This window comes from Scyliorhinus canicula, chromosome 6, assembly GCF_902713615.1.
Source record: "Scyliorhinus canicula chromosome 6, sScyCan1.1, whole genome shotgun sequence".
NCBI lineage: Eukaryota > Metazoa > Chordata > Chondrichthyes > Carcharhiniformes > Scyliorhinidae > Scyliorhinus > Scyliorhinus canicula.
The window spans coordinates 125,524,341-125,536,376 of NC_052151.1; the positions used below are offsets into that span (position 1 = coordinate 125,524,341).

A 12,036-nucleotide genomic window follows, 5' to 3' on the forward strand; every position below is an offset into this window, starting at 1 on the left:
AATCAGCAACAATGTTTACAGCAACAAGTAGCTGTTACGTCTGTCAGTAGTCCCGGTGAAAGGTGAGCGGAATTATTAGCTACTCCTTTTCAGCCTGCCACAGCAAAATGAGACTAATTGTACCCGCTAGCCATCTGCTACCTGGCCTATTTCCATATGCCTGAGGCAGAGAATATATTGACAAAGTGGGTCTTTCAGCCGTTGCCATGAGACAGCCCTGCAATCGCTTTTTCTGTGGTTCTATTAATGCCTAAGAAAGGCTATTAGCCTGGTTCCACAAACACAATTAATGGACTTCTTAGCTCTGATGTTTGTGCTTCAAATGCTAAAGAGTAACAAAACCCTACTGCACTAGAACATTAAAATGTGAGGCCAAAAGAGGGAAATGGGTGCCAGAATTATAAACGGCAGGGTTTTCCTAATGCTTGACTGGAACATGGGCTATTTTGTTTCAAGGTATTTGGCATGAAAACATGATTAGTGAACTAGTTTTTATCATAAATTATCAATATGTGCGACACGAGTCAGGTGGATAACCTTTCTTGAATTTGGGGGTCTCGCACTCCACTTGTAGAATGGCGCTCATTCAAATGAATCATGCGGTTTAACGAAGAGGTAGCTTCTATATTTTTGCTGAATCTGTGGTTCTGTAAGCCAGATTAAATAACCAGCAACAGTAATAGCGCATCACTCATTATACTTTTTAGAGAATGTTTCCAAATAGATCTTTGCTCTTTTGTACACCAAGAATATTGAGAACTAATGACAAGTGTAATGCATGACAAAATCTGAAATGTCATTTTAAGGAATCCTGTTTAGTTGAAGGATGAAAGTGGTGATAATGTATTGTGTTTTCTTTCCAATGATATTTGCTGAAGTTTTGACAAATTGTTTTGGGAAAGGATGACATAACTTATTTTATTTTTTAAATATTACAAACTGGCTTTGAAGTATACATTATTCTGTTTTCTTTTTGTGCAGGCTCAAGCCGCTGGCTCTCCTCGGTCATCGCCTAGCCATAGTGCCAGCCGACCCATGCCAATGCCCGTTCGGTCAACCTCTGCTTGCTCCACACCAACCCATGGTCCTCAAGACTCATTGTCTGGGGTTGGAGGAGATGTGCAAGAAGCTTTTGCACAGGGTAAGTGATAATTTTACCAAATATTAGCTGCCTATACAAGCTGGCTTTGTCTTTTTTTTCCATTTGTATTTACTATACTATGAAGAATTGCAGAAATGTGTTTTTCATACTGTATATCTTTTTCAATTGCTGATTATAAGGAGAGAACTTTTTATATCACAATATCTGTAAAAACAAAGAACCTGCCAAAGCCAATTGTATTGCCAATTTCCAATACATGGAAATAGGAGAATTTGGGACTTTAAATATACCTTGGCTGGGATCTTGTGAAAGGACTACCAATGCGCAAGAATGTGCAGCAAAAGCAGTTTAAGACTTCCGGTTGCGGCTATGCGGAGCTAAGCCGCACGTTCGGCAGCCAGGAACGGACCTTTGGGCTCTTTTTAGGGCCCCCAGCGGCACTTTTTCGACGATTCCCGACGTAGGAAGGAGTCAGCAGCAGTTCCCCATCGGTGTATGGCCTGGACCAGGAGTGGGGCAAGCAAGCGAGCGGTGGCAGCGCCTAAGAAAAAGAGAGGGAAGAAGCACAAGATGGCAGCTGGCGGAGACCTAGAGGAATGGAGGCAGTGGGCGCAGGAGCAGCAGGAGACTCTCCAGCACCTCTTTCGGGAGCTCAAAGTGGAGCTGCTAGAGCCATTGAAGGCTTCCATTGACAAGCTGCTGGAGACTCAGACAGCCCAGGGGGTGGCAATCCGCGAGATCCGACAGCAGGCCTCTGAAAGAGAGGATGAGGCCTCAGCCCTCGCGGTAAAAATGGAGATGCATGAGGCGCTCCACAAAATGTGGCAGGAGCGGTTCGAGGAGATGGCGAACCGGTCGAGGTGGAAAATTTTGCGGATCCTGGGCCTCACGGAGTGGCTGGAGGGGTCGGACTTGGGAGCCTACGTGGGCGTCCTGCTGAATTCGCTGATGGGAGCTGGGTCCTTCCAGGGGCCCCTGGAGCTGGAGGGGGCCCACAGAATACTGGCAAGGAAGCCCAAGCCGAATGAGCCGCCACAGGCGGTGCTGGTGCGGTTCCACCGGTTCGTTGACCGGGAGTGTGTGCTCAGGTGGGCCAAGACGGAGCGGAGTAGCAGGTGGGAGAACACGGTGGTGCAGATCTACCAGGACTGGAGTGCGGAGGTGGCTAAGCGGAGGGCCGGGTACAACCGGACGAAGGCGGTGCTACACAGCAAAGGAGTGAAGTTTGGCATGTTACAGCCGGCGCGTTTGTGGGTCACCTACAAGGACCGGCACTTTTACTTCGAGTCCCCGGAGGAGGCGTGGGCCTTTGTGCAGGCCGAGAAGTTGGGCTCAAACTGAGGGTTGGGTGGGGGGTCTGTATGTAACTGTTATTTTCTGAGGGGGGCTTTCTGTTTAATGCTGGTTCTGTGTGGTTTTCATGGCGGGCGGGGGCACTGTCTTTTTGCATGGGTTCGGTGGATGGGCTCGGGGTGGGGGGTAGATTTGTAGTATGGGGAGCTGATGGTGGGAAGGGGGCTGGGGCCCCGCGAGGGACTTGGGCCGACAATGGGAGCTGCCTTAGAGGAGGCGGGGTCGGGCAGGTGGAAAGCGCTTTTTCCCGTGCTGAGGGTGGATAGGGGCGGGGTTGGAGCAGGGGCGGTCGAGATGGGGGTTTCCCGCCGTGGGGAATGTTCCGAGCGGGGGGCGCTGGCCAGTGGCGGGCAGGGGAAGGGTTATGGCTAGTCAGCGGGGGAGGGGGCAGGGGGCAGGGAGCCCCCTGATCCGGCTGATAACTTGGAATGTGAGGGGACTGAATGGGCCGGTCAAACGGGCCCCTGTGTTTACGCACCTGAAGGGGCTGAAGGCGGACGTGGCCATGCTTCAGGAGACGCACCTGAAGGTGGCGGACCAGGTCAGATTGAGGAAGGGATGGGTAGGCCAAGTGTTTCATTCGGGGCTAGATGCAAAATATCGGGGGGTGGCGATCCTGGTGGGAAAGAGGGTGTGGTTTGAGGCGTCAAATATGGTGGCGGACAGCGGTGGGAGGTATGTGATGGTGAGCGGCAAGCTGCAGGGGGAGCGGGTGGTGCTGGTGAACGTATATGCCCTGAACTGGGACGATGCGGGTTTTATGCGGCGCATGTTGGCCCGCATTCCAGATCTGGAGACGAGGGGCCTGATAATGGGGGGGGGACTTCAATACAGTGCTGGATCCCCTATTGGATCGATCCCGGACCAGGACGGGTAGGAGGCCAGCTAAGGTGTTGAGGGGGTTTATGGACCAGATGGGAGGGGTGGATCCTTGGAGGTTTGCGAGGCCGAGAGCCAGGGAGTTTTCATTCTTCTCCCATGTGCATAAGGCCTATTCCCGGATCTATTTCTTTATTATGAGCAGGGGGCTGGTTTCGAGGGTGGAGGATGCCGATTATACGGCAATAGTCATTTCGGATCATGCCCCGCACTGGGTGGACCTCGAGCTGGGGGAGGAGAGAGACCAGCGCCCGCTCTGGCGCTTGGAGGTGGGGCTTCTGGCAGACAAGGAGGTGGCCGGGAGGGTTCGGGGGTGTATCAAGAGGTACCTGGAGGCCAATGATAATGGGGAGGTTCGAGTGGGGACGGTCTGGGAGGCATTGAAGGCGGTGATTAGAGGGGAGTTGATCTCCATCCGAGCCCATAGGGAGAGGGGAGAGCAGAGAGAGAGGGAGCGGCTGGTGGGGGAGTTGGTGAGGGTGGATAGGAGATACGCGGAGGCTCCGGAGGAGGGATTGCTGGGGGAGCGGCGTAGTCTTCAGGCCAAGTTCGACTGACCACCAGAAAGGCGGAAGCTCAGTGGAGGAAGGCACAGGGAACAGTTTATGAATATGGGGAGAAGGCGAGTAGGATGCTGGCGCATCAGCTCCGTAAGCGGGATGCGGCCAGGGAGATTGGTGGAGTTAAGGATAGGGGAGGGAATGTGGTGCGAAGGGGGGCAGACATCAATGGGGTCTTCAGGGACTTTTACGGGGAATTGTATCGGTCTGAACCCCCAGCAGAGGGGGGGGGGGGGGGGGGGGGGGAATGGGACGCTTCTTGGACCGGCTGAGATTCCCGAAGGTGGAGGCGGGGCAGGGGGAGGGGCTGTGGGCGCCGATTGAGCTGGAGGAGCTGGTCAAAGGGATAGGGAGCATGCAGTCGGGGAAGGCGCCGGGGCCGGATGGGTTCCCGGTCGAATTCTATAAAATGTATGCAGACCTGCTGGGTCCCCTGTTGGTTAGGACCTTTAACGAGGCCCCCGACTATGTCCCGGGCGCTGATTTCCTTGATCCTTAAGTGGGACAAGGACCCCCTGCAGTGTGGATCATACAGGCCGATCTCGCTGTTAAATGTAGACGCCAAGCTGTTGGCGAAGATCTTGGCCACAAGGATAGAGGACTGTGTGCCCTGGGTCATCCACGAGGACCAGACGGGGTTCGTGAAGGGAAAGCAGCTGAACACCAACATACGGAGGCTCTTGAATGTTATTATGATGCCGACGGTAGCGGGGGAAGCGGAGATAGTGGTGGCGCTAGATGCGGAGCCTTTGATAGGGTTGAGTGGGGGTTTCTTGTGTGAGGTGCTGGAAAGGTTTGTCAGATGGGTGAGGTTGTTATATGAGGCCCCGATGGTAAGCGTGGCCACGAATAGGAGGAGATCGGAGTACTTTCGGTTATACCGAGGGACGAGACAGGGGTGTCCCTTGCTCTTTGCGTTGGCGATCGAAACCCTGGCCATGGCGTTGAGGGAGTCGAGGAACTGGAGGGGACTGGTGCGGGGTTGGGAGGCGCACCGAGTGTCGCTTTATGCGGACGACCTGTTGCTGTATGTGGCGGACCCGGTGGGGGGAATGCCAGAGGTGATGAAGATTCTCAGGGACTTTGGGGACTTCTCAGGGTATAAGCTCAACCTGGGTAAGAGCGAGCTGTTCGTCGTGCACCCGGGGGACCAGGAGGAGGGGATTGGTAGGCTCCCACTAAAAAGGGCGGAGAGGAGCTTTAGGTACCTGGGAGTCCAAGTGGCCAGGAGCTGGGGGGCCCTACACAAACTTAACCTTACAAGGCTGGTGGAGCAAATGGAGGAGGAGTTTAAAAGATGGGACATGTTGCCGCTGTCGCTGGCGGGCAGTCAGTCAAGATGACGGTGCTCCTGAGGTTTTTGTCCCTGTTGCAGTGCCTCCCCATCCTTATCCCAAAGGCCTTTTTTAGGAGGGTCAACAGGAGTATTACGGGATTTGTATGGGCGCACGGGACCCCGAGGGTGAGAAGGTGTTTTTGGAACGGGGTAGGGATAGGGGGGGGCTGGCGCTGCCCAACCTCTGTGGGTACTATTGGGCTGCCAACGCAGCGATGGTGCGTGAGTGGGTAATGGACGGGGAAGGGGCAGCATGGAAGAGGATGGAGATGGCGTCCTGTGTGGACACGAGCTTGGAGGCGCTTGTAACCGCTCCCTCCGACGAGGTATACCACGAGCCCGGTGGTGGCGGCTACCCTCACAATTTGGGGGCAATGGAGACGGCAAAGGGGGAGGTGGGGGCCTCGATGGGGTCCCCGATACGGGGGAACCACCGGTTTGTTCCAGGGAGAATCGATGGCGGGTTCCTGAGTTGGCACAGGGCAGGTGTTAGGAGGTTGAGGGACCTGTTTGTAGATGGGAATTTTGCGAGCCTAGGTGAGTTAGAGGAGAATTCCGGGCTCCCACCGGGGAACATTTTTAGGTACATGCAGGTAAGGGCGTTTTCCAGGTGGCAAGTGGAGGGGTTCCCTCTGTTGCCCCCACGTGGGGTCCAGGAGAGGGTGCTTTCGGGGGTGTGTGTTGGAGGGGGGAGGATTTCAGACATATACCAAGTGATGCAGGATGTAGACGAGGCCTCGGTGGAGGAGCTGAAGGGTAAATGGGAAGAGGAGCTGGGTGAGGAGGTTGAGGAGGGGACGTGGGCGGATGCTCTGGAAAGAGCGAACTCCTCCTCCTCATGTGCGAGGCTTAGCCTCATACAGTTCAAGGTGCTACAAAGGGCTCATATGACCGGACACGGATGAGTAGGTTCTTTGGGGGCGAAGATAGGTGTACTAAGATAGGTACTCGGGGAGCCCAGCAAACCATGCCCATATGTTCTGGGCATGCCCAGCGCTGGGGGAATTTTGGAAGGGGGTAGCAAGCACGGTGTCGAGGGTGGTGGTAGGATCCAGGGTCAAGCCAAGCCGGGGGGGGGGGGGGGGGGGGTAGGGGATTGGGGGGGGGGTAGGGGATGGGGGGTAGGGGATGGGGGGGGGGTAGGGGATGGGGGGGTAGGGGATGGGGGGGTAAGGGATGGGGGGGGTAGGGGATGGGGGGGTAGGGGATGGGGGGGTAGGAGATGGGGGGGTAGGGGATGGGGAGTAGGGGATGGGGGGGGTAGAGGATGGGGGGGGTAGGGGATGGGGAGGATAGGGGATGGGGGTAGGGGATGGGGGGGTAGAGGATGGGGGGTAGGGGGTAGGGGATGGGGGGGTAGGGGATGGGGATGGGGAGGGGGGTGGGGGGGTAGGGGAGGGGGGGGGTCGATTTGGTGGGTTGGGTTGAAGGGGCGTGTACATGTGTTCTTTGGTTATGACCGGTGTTAATTTCTTTCTTCCTTTTGTATTTAATGGGGGGGGCGGTTTGTTCTTTTTTGTTTTTCTTAATTGTTAATATTTTTGTTTTTTGTTAATATTTTCTGTTATTGATATTTTGTGAAAATTTGAATAAAAATTATTTTTTAAAAAACAAAAGCAGTTTAATTCTAATTAAGGCTGAATGCAACACTTAAACACCACTTATAACAAAATACTCACGATGTGGAGATGCCGGCGTTGGACTGGGGTGAGCACAGTCAGAAGTCTTACAACACCAGGTTAAAGTCCAACAGGTTTATTTGGAATCACTAGCTTTCGGAGCACGGCTCCTTCATCAGGTGAGTCACCTAGTGATTCCAAATAAACCTGTTGGACTTCAACCTGGTGTTGTAAGACCTCTTACGAAATACTCAGCCTTTACCTTGTTCGATTGGCTGCAGTATTGATATTGCTGGTATAGTTTACTTCTGGTCATTGCCAGTCGTTAAGACCTCAAATTTGGGGAACTCAGCAATACTCATACAGTTAATGGTAAGGAGAGAGGTGAACGTTGTATTATCTGACTTGCTTCCAACAACCACAACTACCTTCCTTTTTGTGACTCCAGCCGTTGGAGGTTTTAACCTATGGCCCCATTCAGCTCACTTCTGCGAACACCCATTGGTGGCATACCAGAATCCTAAAAGGGAGCAATAAATGTAATTCTATCAAAGATTGTCCAATTTATTTGCATCACCGATTGGGTGCGGTGTGGTCTGAAAGTTCTTCCGATAAAATATTGTTTAATTGTTGATTCAGGGGCCTCAATGGTCAGAGAAAACCATTACATTCCTTAGAGCGGTTTGACTTGGTCTATAAAGGTGGAGGGAAGAATAACTGTAACTGAAACTATAGTTGATGTCTTGAAGTCTGGTCAGGAAATATCGTAGCTGACTTCATACAAAATCACTTATCCTTTTCCTATTTATATTGCTTTCCATGCAACCTGTTAGATTTGATAAATATTTGTATGAGCCATTATACAAGATGTTTTCTTAAATTTGCTCTCAGGAGATGGGCAGTGCTGCATTTATTGGCCATCTGGTAGTCTTACACCCTGAGCCACTGTGCTCCTTGATGTGAAAGTGTCTCCACAATGGAAGATTCCAGGAAACTGGCCCGAGGAGCAATGAAAGAACAACAATATATGACAAAGTCAGGATGGTGTGAGATTGGGGGTAAACTTGAGTGTGATGATGTTCTCATGATATCACTGCTCTTATCCATCTTGGTGTCACAGGTTGCAAGTGACAGAGATGCTGTTGAGTCTTGGCGAGTTACTTTTGCCAACTGGCTGACCTTCGGGACCCGCTTGATGGCCAGCACATATACAATGGGCCAAAGGACCTCTTTCTGTGCTGTTAAGCTCTATGACACTATGAAAGTAGAGAGATATTCAAAGTGCAAAGGAGAGCCACGAGGTTGATGTCAATGTTTGAATTATGGAAAAAAGAAGATTTGCATTTTGCTAGCACCTTCACAACTGCACGAGTACAAAGTAGTTTGCAGCCAATGAACTACAGTCACTGCTGTAATGCCAATTTATGCACAGCAAACTTCTACGAACAACAGTGTGATAAAGATCAGATAATCTGTTTTTTGCAATGTTGATTGAGGGATAAATGTTCATTAGGCCATCAGGATAACTCCCTGCTCTTATTCAATGTAGTCCCATGGAATCTTTTACATCCAAATGAGAGGCAGAGCCTCCATTTAACATGGTATTTAGAAAACAGCATTTCTAACAGGGAAGCACCCTGCAGTATGACATTGGGATGTTGGCCTAGTTATGGAGCTGAACTACAACCATCTGTCTGATGTAGATTCTGAGCCATGACTAACACAAGAAAGACTACAGAAATTTAGGCTTAATAGCCCTTAATCTTAAAAATAATCTTGCAGGAGAAGTTGAAGTATTTGCTAATAAATGGTTGGGAAAGATGAGTCCAGAACATTACTGTAAACTAAACAGAGAGAGTAAAATACAGGGATACAATTTTAAATTCCAGAAGGCTTCTTTTAGAATTTTCACTTACGATGCTAGATCTTTTTTTTCGCGGGGGTGGGGGGGGGGGGGGGGGGGGGGTGTTGGAGGATTTTCCTTCGGTAGCTGTTGTGAAAGAGTCCGAGTGTGATTGTTTTGAGCCAGGTTTAATCCAGTAAATGCAGTAAGATTTGCTGCAGGTGAAGATCGACACCAGACCAAGAAAGAAAGGAGATGGTTTTCTCCAAACCGTATCATCCCTCAAACACATTTTGGATGGATGCATAAACTCTCCAACCTGGTGTTTGGCTTCCCAAATGCTCCTTCCAACGAGTGGACCGAGGGAGAGCATGGCTATGTGAAAGGATTGCAGGGTGGGTATCTGTGCTAGGCTTTCTACAGAAATGGGGACTGAATCTATTGGTGGGTGATCCTGAAAAGCTACTCAATTTAAGGTTAGTTGATTGAAAGACTTTGGTTCAATTCAGTGAAGAATCGGATTGATTGGTGACGACCCGTTACTCGGCATCAGTCTTGTCCGTGTGATGGTTCCAAATTATAGCTAACCGTCGGGCTTGCTGTTGGGATGTCTGTCAGCCGGCCAATCCACTCTACTTGTCACTCCTCAGTTATGCATTCACTCGTGTCGCTCGTATCTCCCCTCACAAAAGCCATTTTCTGGCACACTTTCGGTTTGCCATCCTGCTGATCTTACCCAGTAATTGGGATACTTTTTATCCCAATAAAGGGGCAATTTAGCATTCATCTACCCTGCACATCTTTAGGTTGTGGGAGTGAGACCCACGCAGACACGGGGAGAATGTGCAAACTTCACACAGACAGTGACCCAGGTCCTCGGCACCGTGAGGTAGCAGTGTTAACCATTGCGCCACCGTGCCATCCTTAGTTGGGAGGTTGTCTTAATTTTAGGTTGCAGCATGGCCCTTTATGCACCTTCCCACAATCCACCCTCCCGCAGGTCAAGCAGTGTTACAGAGATGGAAACAAACAGTCTTTGTGTGGATGTGTCGCAGGCAATTCATCTCTGAGTCAAATCTAATGCCAAGATTGTAAACAGCGTTGGACAGATACTAGGGAAAAGGAAACAGTTAGTGACTGGGTCCATCAGGAAATCTCTGCTCATCCATTAGTGGATATCAGATGATCTAGAGACAGAGGAGGGATCATGAGAGTGGAGATGAGATAGAACTGGGTTTTGCCAATTCATACATGAAATTGATGCCATGATTTTGGATGACATCGCCGTGGGGCAGAAAGAAAATGCGAATTAGAGGATGCCAGGGTTAGATCCTTACAGGACATCAGAGGTAACAACGCAGAAGTACGATGACAAGCCATTATTGATAGTTCTCTGGCTACAACAGGATAAGTTAGAATGAAAGCAGGAAAGTGCAGACCCAGCCAGCAAATCATTGAAGCAGAATTTTGTGATCAATTGTGTCAAAGGTGGCAAGCAGGCTGAGAAAGACGAGGAGGAATACCATTGCCACAGTCATCTAGGCTGTCATTTGTGACTTTGGCAAGAACTGTTTTTGGAAATGTGATGGGTGTCAAAACCTGACTAGAGTGATTCAGACGGTGCTGAAAAAGGTGGGCACGGATATGGGAGAAAGTAACGGATTCAAGGGTTTAGCAGAAGATTCAAGCTTGGGTGATGATGGCAGGTATGAAGGAGAGAGATCAGCAACTGAGAATAAAGAAATGTCAATAATGTCAGCCAACATAGGAACGAGGAAGGGAAATTGAGTGGTCAGCAGTTTAGCAGGAATGGGGTCCAGAGAACAAATGGTGGGTCTCATGGACAAAATGATCTTTGGAGAAGGTATCAGGGGAGAATGAAGAGAATCTGGAGAAAGATGCAAATTTAGAGTTAAGGCAAGGGCCCAGTGGACTGAGAAAAGCAGTAGAGACACCCTGAATGAATTAATTTTACCTTTTAACAAAAAAGTCCACGAGCTCAATGCATTTATTATTGGAGATGGAAAAGGAGATGAGGGAGGTTTCAGAAGAATGTTCATGACTACGAAGAGAAGCCAGGAGAGGCTTGGGAGAGGAATGTGGATAGAGTACAATGCAAGAAACTGATCAGGGATTGCCTTATGAGTAATGATAGTCCAAAGATGTGCAGGTTAGGTGGATTGGCCATACTAAATTGTCCCTTGGTGTCAAAGATGTGCGGTTTAGGTGGAGTTATGGTGTTATGGGGATAGGGTGGGGGAGTGAGCCTAAGTAGGGCTCTTTCCAAGGGCCGGTGCAGACTTAATGGGCTGAATGGCCTCCTTCTGCACAGTAAATTCTATGATTGTGACTGATCTCATCTCAGCCTGATCTCTCTTCCTGCCCACTCCCCATATCCCTTCATCCCACTACTATAAAACATCTTTCTATCTATCTCCTCAAATTTGTTGTAGGTCAGGGATTTCAGATCTGCTCCTTGTGGAATGTTTTGGCATTCAGACACAAGGACTGGATTATTGTCCCAAGGTATACTTCTCACTGTGGCACCATAAGGAGCCAGGCACATCATTAAAGGACAGGAGTGCCTGAAGGTAGGGAAATGTTGTTGATATTTTACAGAAGACATGGTCGCCAGAGGCCGACCCCACAGGGATTAAACATGAGGTAGCACAGACCACAGTTGGGTTCTATCCTTCTAAACGTGGCTCTAGCAGGCTTTATCCAGCTGCCCCAGGATGTACTGCCACTCTTCTGATAATGACAGCTGAGGTTAATAGCGTAGAGGCAAGAGGCAGGGAAACCAGCTGACCTCCCTTTTAATGCCACTTGGCAGTCAAGGTTTCAGTGTCTGAGTTCCTTGGGGGTGGGTGGGGGAGGAAGAAAATTCCCCGCAGAGTTTTCATCCGTGTGAATTCAGTGTTGGTCCCTCCACCCCATTTTTACTGTTTTTTCCCACTGTACCATCCAATCTTGAGAAATCCAACGCAGTCTTCAGTTTATATCCTGCAGAAGCTCTGATGGTAATCTCCTGCTGCACAGAAAATCCTATGAGTGATGTAGGTTGTACACCAGCCTGAACCTGCAGATTTTTTTTCATTTTGTACAGGAGCCCGCAGAAACCTACGAAATGATTTGCTGGTGGCAGCTGACTCCATTACAAACACAATGTCCTCGCTGGTCAAGGAGCTCCATTCAGGTAGGGACATAGGTTGAAACTGGCCATGGAACCTGGGCTAATTCTCTAGCTAACCTGAAGATTTAACTAAATGCTCTGATTGTGGACTTGATCTTCAGTAGGATTAGTATTTTGTTTTGAAAAATTTGATTGTAGATTCCTTAAAACG

At 50.1% G+C, this 12,036-nt stretch overlaps 1 protein-coding gene across 12 annotated transcripts in view; it reads left to right on the forward strand.

Annotated features, from left to right (window-relative positions):
- The window catches only part of dtnba (dystrobrevin, beta a), a 705,977-nt gene that overhangs the window by 628,796 nt on the left and 65,145 nt on the right, over window positions 1–12,036 (forward strand). For 7 of the 12 annotated variants that reach the window (XM_038800081.1, XM_038800088.1, XM_038800079.1 and 4 more), the window contains 2 exons: window positions 982–1,141; window positions 11,799–11,888. In XM_038800081.1, the coding sequence (XP_038656009.1) occupies window positions 982–1,141; window positions 11,799–11,888 (250 nt within the window). Of the gene's footprint in view, window positions 1–981; window positions 1,142–11,798; window positions 11,889–12,036 lie in introns of those variants that run through there. The other 5 variants (XM_038800084.1, XM_038800086.1, XM_038800087.1 and 2 more) reach the window with 3 other exon arrangements.